At 52.1% G+C, this 20,381-nt stretch overlaps 1 protein-coding gene across 1 annotated transcript; it reads right to left on the bottom strand.

Annotated features, from left to right (window-relative positions):
• Window positions 1–4: 4 nt before the first annotated feature.
• On the bottom strand, window positions 5–15,328 carry LOC117436465 (hydrocephalus-inducing protein homolog; the record flags this gene model as incomplete). The annotated part of the gene is made up of 8 exons (XM_034064524.1): window positions 15,313–15,328; window positions 11,162–11,382; window positions 9,377–9,496; window positions 5,850–5,984; window positions 5,101–5,300; window positions 3,227–3,351; window positions 1,554–1,755; window positions 5–59 (listed from the first exon to the last, which is right to left on the bottom strand). Coding segments are annotated over exons 2-8 (1,044 nt in total), but the record flags the coding sequence as incomplete, so codon positions are not given.
• Window positions 15,329–20,381: the final 5,053 nt, after the last annotated feature.

The following is a 20,381-nucleotide window of genomic DNA, read 5'->3' as shown; positions in this document are numbered from 1 at the left end:
GGACCACCCCGTGCTCCTTAGGAACATCAACCAGCTTGTCCTCTTCCTGCCTCTGCAGCCTGTGCCATGGGAGAGACAAACAAAGGAGATCATTGAAGAAGCAGCAGATTTGCAGAGCCTGTCGTGTCCGTGCACGAGCAGCAAAGCACTTGGTGAGGAAGAGCAGCAGCTCAGCACGGGGCTGACCCTGAGACACAGGCTCCCCCATGGATCCCATTATTCCCAGCACAGCAGCAAGTTTTACTCCTCACTGACAAGCTCATCAGAGGTTTCTTAAAGCTGGCAGCCCTCAAGAAAAAGCCTCCTGCACTGGGAGGGGAGAAGCAACCGGGTTTCAGCTGCACGTTACCAGCAGCACACTTTTCCCCTTCCCTTTTGCACCCACAGGGATGAGGAGACAGTATCTGCACTGCCTTGCGCCAGAGGATCCCGGTGCACTTCCAAAGCAAACCAATGGGTTTGGCATCCCACCACTTCAGTGACACAAACGGGTTTCTGTGCATGAAAACAGAGGTGCCAAGAGAGGAAGGGACTTTGCCCAGCATCACCCAGGAAAGAAGTCAGCATCTCTGAATGCAAACCCTACGCTGAGCCTTGAACCACCTCATCTTTTCCCTCATTTTGGCCTCCTCTGCAGAGCTGCAATGCAGTTAACCTCTGCCTTTATTGCTGGTTGCAGCAGAAATCATTCTAGTGGTTAGAGATCACAAGCGGGAGATGAGAGGGGAGCAGTGCTGCGCAGTGGTTGCTCCTTAATGGGAGCCTGAAAAGTCGCACAAGGATTCCCCAAGTCACAGAAGCTTTTAAGTCTCATTTCCAGTTCATCCCCCCAGGCTGTCAGTGTTTCTCTGCTGCCTGAAATGGCAATTTCAAAGCTTCACCAGAGGCACCCTTGGAAGAACCTGCCCCATCTCTCATCACCAGGATGACACAGGTTGCTGAAGCCCAAAAGCACTTCCAAGTCCTGGCTGCCCTCCCTTCCCTGCACAGCCCTCCCCCTCCACATCTGCCCAGCCGAGGAGCAAGGCCAGAAACACCTCCTTGGGCCAGAAACCAGGACACTGGAAGGCAATTCCCCAGCCTACAGCAGGACGGCCTCCACCTTCTGGGCCAACCGAGCACTGTATCCTGCGTGTGGCTGGAAAAGGAGCCTGACACCTTAGCAAAGAACAAACTGCTTGAGTATCATAAGAGTTGTGCCACCTGCAGCTCTTCAGTGCTACTGCTCAGTGCAGTCCCAGGTACCGAGTGCTGACACCTGCCTCAGCCTCATGGACCCTCCGCAGTGCACGCAGCTCTGAACTCAATAGTTTGTGGCTCCCAAACGTGAATTTGCCCTCTGAGGCAAGCCAGTGATTGCAATCAACCTTCTCTCCCCAAAACATCATCCTCAGCTGTAGCACGGGTGGGACTGGAATGGCAAGGGTTAAGCTCAACGCTGTGCATGGCTCTGTCTGCCCTAATCCCTTCAAAAGCCCCAAGAGCCCTCTGAGGCTGTGTGTTAGTTTTCCCCTGGGGCATCTATCTTGCTGGGAGGAATCTCACAAACAAACCTCAGCTTCTGCCGCTCCTCCTCTTCCTCATCAACAAAACGCTTCCACTGGAAGTGGGCCGTGATGCCACTCTGGTTGTGGATGACCAGGGAACTTTGCTTTGACAGCGTGAGGGAAGTCTTCTCAACTGTCAAGGAGCTCTTGTCAAGCCTGATGTCAGCATTTACAGCTGTTCCACAGAGGCTTTTGTGAACATCTTCACCTGGAACAAAGCAAAGGCAAAGTCTTGGCTCATCTCACTTGCTGATGGAAGTACAAGGAACGGGGCAATCTGCAGGCAACAGGAGAAAGAGCTGCAGTTCTGAGCTGCATCAGCAGTTCCCCACATCAGGACATTTATCGTATCCTGACAGCTGCACATGAGATGGCATGAGGATGTCCTGGCACCACCTTAGGCACCTTATTCTGGGGGGTGTTCGTGGAGATTTATCCCCAAGGTGACAGCATTTACAGTGAGACTTTGCAGATGTGCCCGGGTGCCCTTTGGGCTGCCATCCCACTCAGGTCATAGGGAATTCTACACCCAAGTCACTCAGTGACGCTGAGGAGCCCCAACTCAGTCATGGCTTGCCCAGGCTCTCCTGCAGGCAGGAGATGCCCCCACTCTCGTGTCATCCTCATCTCCTGCTCCTCAAATATTGGCCATAGCTCTCATCTCAGAAACCAAGCGGGAGCATTTGAAATGAAATGGACAAGGGCAGAAAGAACAATGGCAAGTACAGAGCAGCTTCTGTGCTGAGCTCTGCACTCAACAGGGTGCTATGGGGCCCTCGGATCCATCTGCCAACTCCTTCTTTTGCTCCTGCTGCTCTCACAGCCAAGTGCCTCACCACTGCCAGCACATTCTCCTTTGTCAAATGTGCTGCTGTTACCACTTCACCACTGGAGAAGTGAGTCCCTTCACTAGGGTAAGTGTCCGCTGGAAAGCTGGAGACTTCCAGCATCGGAGCAACACGCACAGCAGCACAGCCATTCCCAAGGGTTTCTGCAAGGTCCTGTTCACCACCTACCTTCAGACATCATTACACCCTCACATTACTGACTCCAGCCCTAGCAGCAGCTTCTTCCTAAACCTCACCATTAAATAACTGCTGCTCACAAGGGGGGTTCTACAGAATCACTCCCAGGCTACAGCAATGCTCAGAGCACCCTAATGGCTACCGCTGCCACACTTACTGCTCCTCACAGTCACAAGACCTCAGCGTGGCCCAGCTCTCAGCAGAGCACTCACTGTACCCATGCATCACATCACAAGAAGAGGGTCTCTACCTCAAAGGCCTTGCCAGGAACTGTAACACAACACATCGGGATGAAAAGCAATGACCAGTCAGCAGAGCTCTATGGGACAAGTTGCAGGCTCTTCAGACAGCTCTCTTGCATGTTAAAAGCCATCTCCTTTTCAACCAGGCTCCTTGCTATGCCTTCTTCCCCAATGGAGCACCCAGAATATTCCCCATCGCCCCCTGTGCACTGTGCTTAGGAAGATCTGCTGCCTTGTTACAGGCTGAAATATTCCAGCACAGCAATATCTGGCAGCCAGCATGGAAGCTTTGCTCTACCCAGCATGAAGGAGTCTTGCAGAAGGGATTCAACAGGACAATGAAGCCATCAGACAATGATGGCAGACACTGCTCTCTTTGGAAGGACACACCGAGGGTGCACCAAGCACTTACCTGTGTCATAGTGAACAATCATGGGACTTGTATAAACACCGGTCTTTGGTGGGTGAAATTCCACCGTGACTTGCATCGCTTCTCCAACGCCAAGAGTCCCAATGGAGGGATCCACAGAGAAAGGGCTGCAACACAAAGAGAGAGATCTGGGCCCTCCGTTAACTTTGCAGTCTAGTTCACTTCAGCTCTCTTGTGCAAGCAAGGAGCAAGCAAACCACAGGCGGTACAAGAAAACCAGAGCATCCAGGACCAGAAACAGAGCGGGTGACTCCCTGCTGAAGAATCCCATGCAGAAGAACCCTGCAGAGGATCCCGTGGTATAACATGACCTCAGCCCCCCATCCTCTGCACACAGTTCTCAGCTCTTCACCTCTGCCATCCAGTTACTCACAATTCTACGGTTTTTGTGTAGCTCACTTAAACTTTTGTAATGCTTCCCATTTCTTTATTGCAAATCGGGACTGAAATAGTTCATTGCTGAAGTTCAGGAACTCTTAAAACCCTTGTCAAGGAGCTCTCAACACATGCTCTGTCACCCAATAGAGTAGTTGGCAAGTGCATTGCAAATAGATGCTAGACTTCACTGGGTACTTATTGTGGTGGTGACAACTAGGCCTGGAAATCCCGGAAGGAAACTGTACAGTGATTTACAAGTTCCTGCCCATGGAGCTCCACAGGGAAAAGCAGCAGCCTGCTTAAAGAGCACCCTAGAAGCCTGCTTCAACAGCCTTGCCAGCCTTTGGCAGAAGCTCCTCTCAGACCCTCGTGTTTCACAGGAGACAAGTTGAAAGTCTTCTGAATCCCGTTTCCTGGAGAAGAAACTGAAGCAGCTCAGGTGCACCAACTGAGACGCAGCAGGTCTTTGGTGCGTTCTTAACCTCAGCTCCTGCGCTGAGACCTCTGGGACCAAGCAACTCTCAACTCCCAGCCAACTGAACCGCCTGCCTTGCGGATGCAGTGTCATAAACACATTCCCCTCTCCGGTGCAGCAAACTGGAAAACCAGTGACTGGCTTCTGAGACCAACAGGAACAGGACAGGCTGTCTGCAACACAGTTCACCTCAGGCATTTGATAACGGGACCACCAGACTACCATGAACTTGTGGCCTCCAGAGACCGGGTGTACTTGGTTCCTAGTGGTATGGAACCATTTCAGAAGGTTATTTGTGACCACAAGGGTGCAAACCAGCTACTCAGCTACTTGAGCCCTCTCCAGGAAATGTGGGAGAGAGACAGCTCCAGGAGAAAAGGCCCCCAACCCTTTGTAAATGCACCAGGCACTTGGAGCATCTTTCACCTGCTCCCTCCTTGGCTTTCAGGTAGTCCACTTCTGAAGCCACCACCTGCTCCTCTCCACTTCAGAGCTCATTCTGCTTAGGCATATTTGGTCCCAGGCACCAGACCAAGCCCACGGGAAAACAAAGGCCCTGGACCACACACTCTTATTGCCAGGGCCTCCAGAGCAATTGCTTTCATCTATGATCTCTGCTTGCTAATATAGACACAGCTGCTGATCAACTCCTCAGTGCCTCTCACCAGCTCATTGCTTGCCCATTTCTTGATGCTGCCTTTGGGCTCCGTGACCTGAGCCCCTCGAGCTGTCCTCTGCCACACAGCACCTTCTGCAGCACTCCAGCTGCCTTCCTACCTTGGCTCTTCCAATCCAACAGCATCACATCTGCAAGATGCTGCCTTGGAGACATCACTGCACTGTAAAACTTGCTTGCAGAGCTTTCTCAAAACACCGTAAGCAATGGCAAACCCCACGTGTCCTGCCCATGTCCAGCACCTCAGATGCTCTGCCTCCTTTTTCTCACTGTTTACAACTCCATGAGCACACAACAGCGTTTTGCACAAGAGATGAGCTCCTTTACCTCAGAGTGGTGATGCTGTAGCAAGCCTCCCGCTTCCCCACGTTGCGCACCAGCAGAGTCTTCTGGGTGCTGAACCTGACTGGACACTCGGAGAAGTTCAGCTGCTCAGGGAAGTCCAGGCTGGCTCGGGCACCTATGGCTCGGATAGGCACAAAGAACTTCTCCCTCTCTGTGATGATGATAAGCTCCTCAAAATAATCCTGCAGGGAAAGAAACAAGCTCAGCACAGTGCCTTTAGCACCATGTCTGTGCCAGAAGAACTGCTGCTGGTTTCTGTGACTCTCACAGTAGCATTCAATAATGTACTCGCACTTTTTACCTTCATGGCCTTTCATTACAGATTATTTCACAAGCAGGGGCAGCCAGGGACCATGGGGCAGATCCTCTGTACCTTTCTAGAGGCATGCTGCTTGAGGATAGGACAGACTATTCAACTACATTTAAGCAGCAAACACAAGATGAGTAAAAGGCCATGCACAAGCAGCAGACTCTCAGCCCTCAAGCCAACAGACATTCCATTAAATATTCCACCACTGAAGGACAAAAGAGCCTGAAAGAGGCAAGAGCCTCCAGCCTATGGAAGCACAACCTTCAGCACCAGCAAAGAGTCTCCCCCAGGTCTAGATCCAGTGCAACCCCACTGAACCCAGGACACTTCTTCAAAACCCACACCAGATGCCTGCTTTGGAATCCAGCCCTGCAGGTTCACCTCCCCTCAAGGCATCATCTCTCAGGACCTCCACTCTCACCTTGTTCTCATCAGGTCGGAAAAGGATGCGGTAGGTTGAAGACGTGCCCGGGGCTACCTTATAGTCCTCATCACTCGGGCTGATCAACTCAAAGTAAGGAGAGTTCCCCAGGATGACGTTCAGCAGACGAGGAACCTGCACGAAAGACACACAACTATGATTTTGTCACTTGGGGAAACTTGAGAAGGGACCAGGACAGGCCACGTGACAGCCTCCTTACCACCTTCCCAAAACACTTTTAGCTCTGAAGGTACACTCACGGAACCCACAAGGCTGGACTTGAATCCCTTCTGCTCAGCTACAGAGCTGCAGGACAGAGGCATTAGGAACAACATGTCCTGCTGTGAAGGAAGCAGGAAGGAGATGCAGAACCTCAGGTCATCTGCGTATTCAACAGGCCCAAAGAACATGCTTGTTTCTGCCTGCACACATCCATGCGATCATGCCTCTGCAGGAGGAATCTATTATCTGAAGGCAAACCAGCGTGGGTTATACGGGGGGAAGAAAGTCACTTCTGACACACACACCAAGCTGGAGTGGGCTTTTCAAGCTGCGGTGCTAGTCATGGGGGTGGGCTGGCAAGAGAAGGAGATCACAGACACTCTGGCCTTCCTGAGAAGAAAAGCTTACCTCAAGAGCAAAAGGACGAGCACAGGAAGACAAAAGAACAACCCCAGCAAGAAGCAGATGGCTAAGAGAATTTACAGGGGGCTGCAAAGCAGCAAGGGAGATCCATAAGACAAGGAAAGGCTGCTGCAGAGATGAGAATACCCAATGTGCCTGTATGATGGAAAGCCAGACAACCCCCCCAGCCTGTGCCTATCTATTATGGTCCTCAAAGGCACTTTCTGCTTTGAGATACGTGACCAGCACTGCCTCACAGTGTCACTTCATTACTGAAAGCCACCCTGAGCTCTCTGGAGGCTCTTGCTGCCTGGTGACTGCAGCCAGGCCTCTGGCTGCTGCAGGAGAGCCCCATTTCTGGCTGTCCCTCCTCATAGCCAGCCCTTCCTGCAAGCATCCTGCTGCAAGTGTCTGTCCTCTGGATACCACAGGCACAGAGACAGCAAACAGGCATTCTCTAGCACACAGGCAGTAACTCCCCAGCACCCAATGTCAGCTCAGAAAGTAGAACAAGGAGAGTTTGAATGACAGGCAGCTCCACTGATGAACACACCAGGCTTGGAACAAATGGAGGCTCATTCTGCACCCCCGACCCAAGCCTGAGAACCCATGGCCAAGGCAGCCGTCAATGCTCTAAACACCCTTTGCTCCCAGCAATGCCCTGGGGCAGCAAGCTCCAGGAGCCCATTCTTCCCACAGCAGCCACACGTTCTGGTCACCAAGTCCCTTGAGATGTGAGCCCAGGTGGCAAAGATCTTCAGCAAGAGCCACCCAGGACACCTCTGAGGGTGCTGAGGAGCAGCCTGAAGACAGGAAAGCAATTCGACAGCAAGTAGGCAAGAGCAGCAAGCACATAGTGAAGCACTTCCCTATCGGACTGCTTACAGAGCACCTACTGGGCTCCATTACACTTTGCCTCTCTTACACTTTGCTGCTAGCTGCAGTTTTAGGAAGCAGACAACCTCAGCTATCATGCAGGAGACATCAGTAGGATTCAGAGGGATCTGGGAAACTCATGAGACAGACCTGGCACAATGTTCCTTTTCTCCAGGACATGACCAAAACCCAGCAAAATTACAACATAAGAAACTCTCTTGGGATTATCAGCTCTATTTTTGTGCATTTCAATATGCCAAGGGTTTCCCTTAGAGCTGGTCTTCCTTTTACACCAGGGCTGTCCAATGCCTGAGGTCGTACTAGCTTCACAACTAATTCATTTTGGGTAAAATCAACAGCGCACACACTGCCTCCCCTTCACAGGGCATACAAATCCCAAACTGCAGCTGTACCAGTCTATTACGTCTTATTGGGAATGGCACCAACATCAATGCAGATGTTGTTTTCCACTTGGGAAGAACGAATAGAGCAAATTCACTGTTTGCCTCTTCGCTGGTACTTGGCAAAGGCAAACATCTGAGGTGCTGCATGGCTGAGGGAGCAGCTGAAGCCAAAAGACACAGCGGGAATGAAGCAGAGCAGTAGGAAAAGAGAAACTGAGGCCCATTATAATAAGCAAAGGGCACACCTACAGCAGAGATTGCCCAAAGTCACTGTGAACCACACCAGTCGTTTCCCTTGGCCATAGGTACCCACACTGCAACTTCCCAGTATTGCCAAGCTACACCAGGAATGACACAGAACTCTCTGGCAGTCACTGAGGGACCACACCTTCATCCTTCCTTGCCAAAGGGTCTTCCATGCTCTACCATGCCCCTGTAAAACCTGTCATCTCAGGAGATACTTTGCCTTCTCTTGCTCTTCCTCCCCCTACATTAAGCCCTGACAGTGTCACTCCTTTTGTCCCATCCTTTCATTCTCCCAACAGGGAGATTTGAGGAGGGGGTTAATTCACCTGCACACTTCCACCTCCCCCCGTGCCCTCCTCTCACGCACACATCTTGCTCTTTCTTACGCAACAGGATCCGGAATTATGCCTGTTTCTGACTTTTCTCTGCTTCCAGCACACTTCCAGTTATGCAGCAAGAGAGTCCCTGTGCAGAAGAATGTGCTCCGGGACAGGATGCTGAACTCAGCCCCTTCCCTGCCTCCTGTCTTTTCCCACCGGCTTGCTCTTGGCACATGTCTCACTGGAGCAAATGTTTCCCCAACTGAAATTCAAAAGGTCTCCTTTTCCCCCTTTACAGCAGAGCAGAACAAAATTGCTGACATCGCTCAGCTTTTCCCTGCTCAATTTTCTCAGGAAATCTCAAAAGGATCACAATCTTTCCAGTTCAAGCTGGACACCTTCAGGAGCACATTACCCTGCCTGTGCTGGGATTCTCCAAAGGGAAAGCACAGCCACGCTGGCTTAGAAACACCTCAGCAGAACTGAACTGAGCTTAGCAGGAGCTTCAAGCGGCACCTCAAGTCCTTCCCTTTAACTGCTCCTGCTAAGCCAGCCTGTTCCACTGCTCTTCCAAAACACCCAGCCTGCAGTGCTAATGCCAGCAGTTACAACTTACTCCAGCACAAAGTGGAGAAGACTCAAGACCTGTGCTTTGACAGGGACTTGCACACAGGTGGATGAACAGGCTGAGAGAGGAAAACATGGCCTGCCAGAAACCAAGACTGACCAAAGAGCCACCGGGACACGGTGCACACTCGAGGTAAAGCATGACAGCAGGCAAGAACTGCACAGCCCTCGACAATCCCATCAGTCCAGGGCTTTCAAGGGGAAGCATGCTGGCTCAAAGAGCTCCTTTGGGTAGATACCACCAGTGCACGGCCAAAACCAGAATCCCCAGCATGGGAACATTTCCCCCATCTTGCAGAATAACGCTGGTGAGACATTTTATTCTGCATGCGCTGCACTGCAGCAGGGAACTTGCTCTGCTGCACACCATGTGAATTCCACTGCTCTCCTCTTCCAGCCCAGTGCTCAACCTCCACAGCCCAGCACTTACCCTGTCTTTGTTCCTCAGAGCTAGCGACGCTATGTAGAACTGGTGGGGAATGTAGTTCTCAAACACCACCTCGGATGGGAAAGGCTGGAACGACCTCTGGTCCCGCTCAACGGCTGAGAACTGCAGATGCAAGACAGAGCAGAGAGAGCTTCAGCTGCTGGGAGAAAGATTAACGAAGGAAGATCCCACACTCATCTCCAGTAAATACAGTCTCTTGGTGACTACATCTGCCCAGCTCACGCTAGGAGATGGCAGCTCACCCACCTCTGCTCTCAGCTCAGCAAAGGGTTCTGGACCATGCTGAGCAGCCTCAAGCTAAGAAGCTCTTTTGGAGGCTCTTTCTTCAGGTTGCCTTCTCCAACAGGCAAAGCAACGCTCACCTCCAGCAGAGCCCTCTGCTAAGCTGCTCGCTCAACTCCAGACACTTGCTGGAACAGCCACCAGCACTCGGGGAGCAAGCAAAACCCAGCAGTTTCCATGAGCCTCCACAGGAAACAAGTTGCGGGTGAACTTCCCTCTGGGACAGCGACACTGAGTCCCACACATCCCACATATCTTTTTTTGATGGAGAGCCAAGAAACCAGGCGGAAGACACCAGTACCAGGGAGGAAAGGCCAACAAGAAAGTAACAGGGCAGTTGGGAAACAGATAAATGAGGTGAATGCTGGATGGGGATGAAGTTCAGCTCTTTCCCCAGCATTACTGGGCAACCTGAGCTAGGCTGCAATTCATATCCCCTTTCCCCAGGAGCTTTAAGTTGCTGCTTCACTGTATTCTATTACTGCTGGTTTATTTCACAGCACTGCAGAAGCAGCTCTGAAAAGTACACACAAAGAACAAATGCTGACCCAGCAGAGGCTTTACTTGGAGATAATTCCTCCCTGCTTGGTCTCCCCTCTCCCAGCTGCACTGCTGCCACTCGAGACACACAGGCAGGTCTCCCGCTGCCCCACAAAAGCCACGGTCAGGCTGAGGCCAGAAGCTGTAGCACTGCCAGTTATTTGGGCGCCCATCTTAGGTGTTCCCACCTCGTGTGCTGTCTGGGGCAACCCTGAACTGATGTGCTACAGCTCACTTGCTGGCAACTTTCTGCTCAACAGCCCTACCTCAGTCGTCCACCCACCTGGACTGGCTGTTACACTGAGCAGTCCTGCAAGAAAAGCAGCTTTAAACATCCATCTAAGAGAGCACTGATCCAGGGAAAGCGCATCCACTCTCCTCTGCCCAGGGCGATTCCCCGGCTATCCAGCAGCCTGAAAACTCAAACACCCTGGAAGGCTCCCACGCCTTCTTCCAACCCATTCATGCATTGACGCAATTGGGTTTCTTACAGCTTAAGTAATTGCCACAGGCCCTCAGCCTTCAAAGGCCACTACTGCCACCATTGAGGGAGTCCTGTGACCCCAAGCACGTGGCAGTTGACTACACCAAAGCCAGAGGTGGCTCTTTGAACAGCAGGATGAGAAACAGCAGCTCCTGCCCTTGTGTCCTGCCCCAGCCCTACCCCCAGTAGCGTGCTTTAGTGACAGTAGCTCAACTCCAGCAAAACCCACCAACTGCAGCACAGGTTCCATTGGCTTCCTGCAGATCAGGACTTCAATGGCTCACTGCAAACACACGTTTTGCCTTTCCCCCAGCAGAAAGAACTCCACCACCACCAGTCGGAAATGACAACAGGACCTAATCACCAAGCTGCTTGGGTGAGCTGGAGGCAAGTCAGCCACAAGCACGTGCCCTCTTCAAATAGCACGTCAAACAGCAAGGAAAAGGACAGGGAAACGCTACCTTTTGATGGCAGACTTCACCCATGTCCCGAAGCTGGGCAGTCCGGGGCCGCCTCATCTCCCGAGGCCTCGCCAGCCTTTGCTTGCTGCTGAGAGACTCTTCTGCCTCTCTGACCAGCTTGGGATTACGAGATGCTACCACTCTGCTCTGGAATCCATCCGCCCTTCTGGAGGACCTCATGGGCCGGGGGGTCTTGCCACTGGCCATGTCGCAGAGCTCACCTGGAAGAAGCAACAATTGGACAATCCACAACCCCAGAACCTTAAAACCCCACACCCATGGAAGCCCTGAACCCCTCAACCTTAGGGGAGGGCCCTTAAAACTCACCCACTCCCAACCCCCTGCCATGGCCACAGACACCTTCCACTAGAGCAGCTTGCTCCAAGGCCCATCCGACCTGGCCTTGAGCACTGCCAGGGATGGGGCAGCCACAGCTTCTCTGGGCAACCTGTGCCAGGGCCTTGCCATTCCTGGCACACCCAAAGGACACAGCCGTGTCTCCAGCCTCTGGCATCCTTCCTAAGCGCAGAACGCAGGGAGGGCCTCCCCACCCTCACTCATCATTAGACCACATTCAGGCTCCATTCATAGACGTAAAACCCAACAACAGACAGCCCCTGAGCCAAAACAGCTCTGGGTGCAGTCCCACCAGCCACGGAGACACACCAGGGGCTGCTGGCACTTCTCACCCTTTCTGCAAGGAGCCTGCTGATGTCTCTAACTAACTCAGCACAGAGCTCAAGACTCTGATTAAGAACCAGAGTTTCTCAAGGCTACTTTGCCTGCTTGAAGTTACAAAGATTAGCTGGCAAAAACGGCTCCTTCCAGGCAGGAAACCACCCCACTGCCCAAGAGCACTTCTCCATGCAGAAGGATGCCCTCATTGTCACTTGGTAACACCCAAACTCGAGGCTCCCTACAGGCATTCCAGGCTGCCACAGCAGGAAAGAAGCAGGAAACCATCAAAGGCACAGGAGCAATTACCACAGATCTAAAGAAAATCCAGGAGGATATTCCCTCCTGCTTCCCTGTGTTCCACAGCACCTCTGTTTTGTGCACTTGCTCTACACAGCAAGGCAGCATCTAGGCAAAGATAGCCATTCCCTGCCCCTCGACTCTCCCCCACACCCTGCACGCTAGGCAATCACTTCATGCCTTTACGCCCAAGACAGCTACAGCACGGCACAAACGGTGTTTGTGGTGCTGGGCCCTTGGCAGCTTCAGGAAACAAGGCTACCGGTTCCTTTTGTTCTTGCAACAAACACCAGAGCTCTGCACTGCCTCTGCTCAGGAGGACCTGCTGCAGCAAGAGCTGGCCTTTAAAGCTGGAGAGAACTGCTTGTCAGGGGAGAAACCTCATGGGGATGATCCAACATTCATCTGATTTCAGGGTTTATTACCGGCTCTTAACTGCCTCATTCGTCCCAATTCTCCAAACTGTGATTTCACTTCACTTGACACGAATCCTGTCGTCACCCCCACAACGCTTATTTCCAGAGGGCTTCCAACCTGCACAGCCCGACCAGCCCAGCAGCTTCCCCTGAGCCCTGGAGCAAGGCTCTTCCACAGCCCCAGAGCCCGCAGGGACCAGCCTCCCAGAGCAGCAGGAAAGGAGCACAACGGAGCAATCGGGCACATCTCCCTGCAGGGGCAGCACAAACCAGCACCCAGGACACAGCACCCCTCCAGCCCACCACCCCGGGGCTCCCTGCTCCCCACCTCACACAGACAAGGCTCCCTTTGCTGCAGGACCTACAGCCTAGCTCCAAGTCTCTACCATCGCTGCAAGCCACACGGCAGTTCCACAGCCCCTTCAAGCCCTTCTACCTGCCCAGCCCTGCTCTTAGCCCAGGGGTGTTTAAATCCTGCGGCTATCACACAACTGCCCCATCCCTGCTGCCAACGGAGCTGCCTCCTCCCTGCCCAGGGCCAGACGCTACCTCAGCACGGGTGATTCACGCTTCTCCTGGAGGATTCCTCCCTGCAGGGCCTTGGCTCCCCAATGCCCTCGCACTGCTCGGCACCTGTGGGCAGCTGGAGGGACAGGAGCCGCCTCGGTGGGGATGCTGCCCACCAGCACAGCAGGGAACTGCTGCTGGGCTGCCAACAGCCAGGGGAACCTGGGCACCAAAGGACAGGGCTGGCACCTGGGCTGCCCAGCCCCTCTCCTCAACGCTCTGGCTTTGCCAGCTAGGGCAGGGTTTCACCAGCGCCTCCACAAAGCAGAGCTCAGAGCCTGACAGTAGCTCAAGCCTGCTCCTGCCTCAGTGCATTGAGCAGCAGCAGCTCCCTCTATGTCACAATAGGAGAGGTCCACACCCCCCGGAAAGAACGTGCTCACCCTCCCGCACCACTTCCACACCAAGGCCACCACCACTTGTGGCTCTGGGATTTCTCCAGCTCCAGGCTGGAGTGGAGACCCTGCTGCTTCCTGCCTTGAGCTCTCTCCCTATCACTGTCGGCCGCCTTGTCTCTCCTCTGCTGGCTTCCACGGCCACTGCAGGGCCTTGCTAAAGTTACAGCCTTGCAGACCCCTGCAGCCCCCCTACGCCTTCAATGTCTGCCCCGCACTGAAGGGCTGCAGCACCATTAAAGTGCACCTTACAGCACCAGTTGTTCAGGCTCCGTGAGCGGCAGATAAATTGGTTTATACACTGCACATGAGCCAATCATTTCCCTGCTGCAGGAGTAAACAAAAAAGCTTCCACACTGACTACAAAGCAACCATTTAATTCCTACTTCGCTGGCCCAGGAGGAGCCCACTCACACCAGAGCCATGGCCAGGCTGCCTTTGGGGTGACCCCTCTTGCTGTCCCTGCTGAGCACCCATCCATCACTTTGTACCCATTCAGCCTGCGCACACGGGCACACGTACCAGCCAAGGCCACCCAGCTTCCTGGGGCATCTCAGCTGCCAGGAGCCTCACACGTTTTCAGCACAGCCTTTGCCAGAAACAAAACCTTCCCATGAGACTCTCGGCCACAGGCAAAGCAAATCCTCACGTCTGCTTGGTGAGGAACGTGGAGCCCTCACTTTGAAACCAACACTCAGCATCTGGGGGTTTACAAACCAGCCAGGGAGGAAATGAGCCCCGAGTGCTAACTGGCTCTCCAAGCAGCCAGCCTGTGGAAACACTCCAAAACATGTCCCGCATCATGTCCAGCCACGAATCCAGGTGAAAACTGGAGAGCTCAAGCAAAGGCTTCTCTCCTCCTTTCCTAAATCCAGACAGCATTTCAAATACCCCAGTTTGGAGACCCTGACGTCAGCTGTGCAGTCAAATCTGAACTGAGGAATTGCTTTCCCTCCATCACTTTTTAAAACAAAACAGAAGTAACTTGGGCCCAACAAGTGTGATGCCTCCTTGCTCTTCTTCTCCCTTCACACTGTGAAACCATTTAACCCAGCAGCTGCCTTGCTGCAAATTTCAGAACATTCAAGAAGTTACTCACAGTTCAGGGGCAATCTCTGACACAAGCAGGGCAGCAACCGAGGCTGTGACTGCCAGGAGACAGGGCACAGAAAGATGGGCGCATTCAGGATGGAGGTTCGGGCCCAATTCAGCAAGGTACTGGCACCACATCTCAGGTTAAACAGGAAAGGGGACAGACGTCAGGGGCACTGATAACTGTGCAGCAGCTACAGAATGGTTCAACAGTCGTTCCTGGGGCTGACACTGCCTTAATCCTAACTGCCTTGGCCTCATGTCTCCACTGGCAGCTAAAAACCATCAAAGTCACCACGATACTGAGGACAGAAACATCCTACAGTACCCCACACTGCAGGACCAGGGCTTAGTCAAAGTCACACAGCCAGAGCAGGGCTCAGTCTCTCTTCCCTCACACCCAGCTCTTCTCTCCCTCCTGCCGGGGCCTTCTCCATGCCACCCAGCACCAAGACACACCACAGCCTAGGGAGTACAGGCTCCTCCTCTCCTCCCCCAAGATACAGAGCTTCCTTCAGAGCCTGAGCACATGGCAGCTCTTTACTTCCTGGCATCACACACATTTCAAACCATGCTTACACCTGAGCACCCACAGCCCAGCAGGATCCTCCCATGGTCAGCTCCAAGGACCACACCAGCTGCCACAAGCACTCCTTCCCTCCACCTTCTCCTGAGCAAGACAAACAACAGCCCTCACGTGCTTTACCTGCTCCACCACAGCTTGGTTGGCATCTGCAGCTTCAGACATCCCCTGGCAGCTCCATTTGCAGCAGGACTGGGCTCCTGGGCTCCTGCCTTTGCAGCAAGCTGGTCATCCACAGCAGGGCTAATACTTCTCCTGTGGGGCACCTTCAAACACCGGCACGTGGGTCTGTGATTTGAAGCAAGGGAGAGGAAGATCAGACCAGGAGACACAGGAAGGGGACAAGCCCAGCCCGTGAACTGCCTTTCAACCTGAGCCCACAGGAGCACCGGCCACAACCCCAGCACCTACGAAGCCCCACAGGCTCTTCAGAAGCTGTGAAAGGAGCAGCTTGGGTTATTTATCACTTGGGAAGCACTGGAGGGACAGGCCCATCTCTTGCTGCTGACAGGCAGCTGGGGCAGCTCCCTGCAGCACGCACGCTGTGCTCAGAGGTGCTGGGCAGGCTGCAGGCACAAGCCCTGCTGTGCAACGAGCTTCCAAACTGAAGCAGGCACCAAGAAATAAAAGCAAAGATGAATGTGGCTTTACCTGCCCCGGGCAGGTGCCTTCACAGGCCCAATACAACCATGCCACAGCCACAACTGTCTGAACTCAAGCAAAACCCCAAAGCAATCGTTGCTCTGCTCAAGAATGGACCACTGGATTGTCTTTTGCTTAGTCAACTATTTGACTGCATTTGTACCTGAAAGTCTTTGGCCAAAAACACTGGGAGTTTTGTCAAACAACAGCTGTGCAGAGGCTCTCCTGGGCTGGAACCCAAGCCAGGGCTTTGATTTTTAAACAGGGCAGCCAGTGCATCCCTTACGAGAGCCTCTGCTCTCTGCCATGCAGGTTTTGTCAGACCCTACAGCTCTGATGGGATCGAGACCTCCGTGCTGACTGCCAGCACATCCCCTCTGGGCACTGGGAGCAGAGGGGCAGATCTTCATTTTCCACAGAATCCCAAGGGTTGGAAGGGACCTCAAAAGATCATCTAGTCCAACCCCCTGCAAGAGCAGGGTAACCTGGAGTACATCACACAGGAACTTGTCCAGGCGGGCCTTGAATATCTCCGGTGGAGGAGACTCCACAACCCCCCTGGGCAACCTGTTCCAGTGCTCTGTCACTCTCACAGTAAAGGAGTTCTTCCTGACGTTCACATGGAACCTTCTATGCTCCAGTTTACACCCATTGCCCCTTGTCCTATCCCTGGATATCACTGAAAAAACCCATCATTCTGACACCCACCCTTTACATATCTGTAAACACTGATCCTCACGAGCAGCTGTATTCTCTTCCCTTGTTATTTCCCTTATTATTATTATTATTATTGGTGGTAGAAGCAGTGGTTTGTGTTATACCTTAGTTACTTGACTTACCTCAGCCCCTGGGAGTTACACTCTTTCCATTCTCCTTCCCATCCCTCCGGGATCAGGGGGAAGTTGATTGGCAAGTACATGTTCCATACAGGCCTCGGGCCAGTGAGCACGTAGAAAAGATGAACCATCTGATCAACCAACAGATTAGGAAAATATGTCAAGAAATGAAATTCTATTGGTACCAAGGTTTACCACTGGCTCTATTAAGAATTCAAACTAAACCTCGGTCAAAAGAAGAGGTTAGCCCATTTGAAATTTTATATGGAAGACCATAACAGTCCCAGTTTAAAGCAGGAAGTCTTCAGGAAGTGGCAGAAGGCTATCTCTGACAATTTTTGGTCAATCTGGGAAAAGAATTGGAGGAGATAAATAAGAGAGTAGCAGGGACAAGAGCAAGAGGTTTGGATTATCCCATTCACCCTTTCAGATCTGGAGACTGGGTTTATGTTAAGAATTTTTCAGGAGATCCTCTACAGGAGAAGTGGAGCGGAATGTACCAGATATTACTGACCACCTTTACAGCAGGGAAGATAAAGGAACAACCTGCTCGGATACAGTATTCAAGAATAAAGAAAGCACCAGAACCAGAGAAGACGTGGCAGATGGAACCTTCAGGACCCTTACGTATGAACTTGCATCGGTCGTAATTTGGACTCGTATGATAACTGGTGCACAAGCTTGGGACCAGAATTTATACCTGAAATTAATGCAAAATGGTACTGAAGTTTTTAATCGTAGTGGCTGTTGGGTGTGTGCACAGGTGCCTAAATCATGAGAAAGCCTGGAACTCCCATGAACTGGAGTTCCAATTCCTAACACTGTTTCATGGACAAATCTGTGGGTGAACACTAGCAATTTGTATTCAAACGAAAGGTTAACATTTGGAATAGTTAATCCTAATCCAGGTAATAAATATCACACCTGTGCACAAAGATGTATTACACCAGGAACCAGGGCAGGAGATCATGCTTGTTCAAATGCCACAGATGTAGGTCACCATTCAAACTGCAACCACACTATTAATATAGATGGTAATCTGGTTCAGTGGTGGCCCATTCCTAAAGGGAAAGGATGGTATTGGTTATGTGGAGAAAATGCTTATGAGACTCTACCCCCCCAGCTGGAAGGGGGCAGGCACCTTAGGTGCTGTAATACCCAAGTTTACTATTACCGACAGGTATCCTTCCAGGACCTGGATTAGAACTTCTGCCAGAAGTGATGAAGATTGTTGGAAGAAGTAAATACCCTCAGAGACCACCACATTTTTGTACACATGCAGGGAACGTTCTGGAAAACAACATAATCCACACGTAGCCTCATGACTATGTATGTATGCCCAGGGACTACATAAGGATGGCCTGTGGAGCAACAGGGGGACACAACGGCAGGAGGAGCTCTCCCCCGTGTCTCCCGGTGCCGCAATGAAGAATACCTGCTTGTCAGCTTGAAAACTTTGTTGGCAAGTTTGTGCCTGGAGTTCTCTCCCAGTCACTGCACTGGGTTCAGCTCTAACAGTTCTTTTCCTCCTTCTTAACAGACAACCTCAAATGAGTTCAGATTGTTTTATAAAGAATGCACAAAAGCTTTGATTATTTCTTCATTGACTTAGGTTTTGTGGTTTGGTTTTGTTGGGGTTTCTTTGTTTTCATTTCTTTTTTCCCAATTCTTGTCCAGTATTATCCTAAAGTTGTATGAAACCTTCATGGAGATTCTACTGCCCTGATAGCAGAGTATCCCAGACACACTGGGGAACCCCAAATGTGGTTTTACACAGGGTTCTCACACCATACAAACAGTCACGTACCACACACTTGGACCAAACACTAGCACCCTCACTACCAATTACTAGTCCTGGTCCCACTCTGCCAGGTGCTCATGCTACTTCTGCTGCAGTCCTGCTCCTGCCTATTGATTCAGATGTCCCTGGACCAGTCCTGCAAGAGACACTGACTAATGCTGTGCGGGACAGTGGGAGGGTTTCAAAGACATGCTGGAGGGGCTGGGATTCTGCCATTATTTCTGCTGGGCTGCAATACCCCTTCTCCTTCACAGACAGCTCTAAGATACCCTAAAGAAAAGCCCTAGATCCAGGGCTGGGCTGAAGCTTCCAGCAAAAATCCACCACCTCATCACATTACAGGGCACACAGAAATATACAGACACACATATACAAATAAAAGATATGTGGCACTGCAGCCACTCCAAGCCCTACAACAGGCACCACAACTGCTACCTCAGCAAGAGGTGGCACAGCTCTTTCAATGTCAGCAACAGGCACTGAGGCTACTCCAACCCCTGTGACAGGCACTGCCCAAAGGTGACTGAGGAGCTGTTGGTAGAGCTGTCTTGGAGACAGAGGAAATGCAGCAGCTCTGCCTTGCCTGGTCTCTCACAGGATCCTTCTGTGCTTGGGCTGCTGAAGGGAGAAGAACAACAAGTGCCAATCACTACCACAGCAGTGCACTGGTGGCAAGATGGCACCAACCCAGACTCCCTGATTGCCATCCATGAGCTGATGCATTGTTTGGAGAGTCCAGGAGTGCTCAGCAGGACCCACTCACCCTTCAGGAGCCCCACAGGGCCCGTGCACAACCCACATTACAGTCTGATTGTAAACTGCATCAGTGAGCCAAGGAAGAACAATTGCAGATGGGGCCCTGAGCAACAACAGCCTCTGAACAAATGAACCAGGAGATAGTTCATACCCTTGGGCAGTGCGCACTGGGCAAGATGTGAAATGTGCTCTGCACCGCACTGGGGAGAATGGGCTTACCTGGAGCCTCTGGCAGAAAGCTCCAGCGCAGACTCCAGGTCGACCCCTCGGCTTTCGGAGTCAGGGATCCCCAGGATCCAAGGCTGGTTATATCCCCTGAAACAGAGATCCTGGCAGCCTCTGAAGGGCTTCGAGCTGCTTCAGAAGTGATGGGCACTGAAGCACAGCTCCTCCTGGCACCCCACTTGCCCGTGCTGCCTTCATGTGCAAAGGGAAGGCCTACACATCAGGAAGTATCCCCTCCTGGCTCTTCGGCTCTGGGCGCAGGGGCCAATTGTTCATGCCCCTCTCTGCTGCCGGGGAGCTGAGGGCAGGCACTGCATTGGCTGCTCAATGGCCACATTTCTGTCAGCTGCATCAGGGCCTGAACCTCACTGGGAAAACACAATCCAATAGTACCTTCAGCTACTTCGAGCCTTATCACACCCAGCTGCTGCTTTCCAGGAAGGAAAAGGAAGGAAGGAAAAGGAAGGAAGGAAAAGGAAGGAAGGAAAAGGAAGGAAGGAAAAGGAAGGAAGGAAAAGGAAGGAAGGAAAAGGAAGGAAGGAAAAGGAAGGAAGGAGGGAAGAGAAAGGGAGAAAGGGAGAAAGAGAGAAAGAAAAAAGAGAGAGAGAGAGAAAGAGAGAAAGAGAGAAAGAGAGAGAGAGAGAAAGAGAGAGAGAGAGGAAGGGAGGGAGGGAGGGAGGAAGGAAGGAAGGAAGGAAGGAAGGAAGGAAGGAAGGAAGGAAGGAAGGAAGGAAGGAAGGAAGGAAGGACATGATAAGAATAAAAGAGTAGGGATCTGCACAGAGATGGAGAAAGAAGCAGCAGGGAAAGAGGAAGAGAGGCAAACAGTGGGAGAGGGAGCAGGGCAGAGAGAAGTAAGGACTACGGGATTGACAGAGATCATCAAAAGATGTGGTGGGTAGAGGAAAGGAGAGTGGGTAAAAAACAAATAG

The sequence above is a fragment of the Melopsittacus undulatus genome, chromosome 7 (genome assembly GCF_012275295.1).
Source record: "Melopsittacus undulatus isolate bMelUnd1 chromosome 7, bMelUnd1.mat.Z, whole genome shotgun sequence".
NCBI lineage: Eukaryota > Metazoa > Chordata > Aves > Psittaciformes > Psittaculidae > Melopsittacus > Melopsittacus undulatus.
This window is presented reverse-complemented; position numbering and strand designations above follow the sequence as displayed.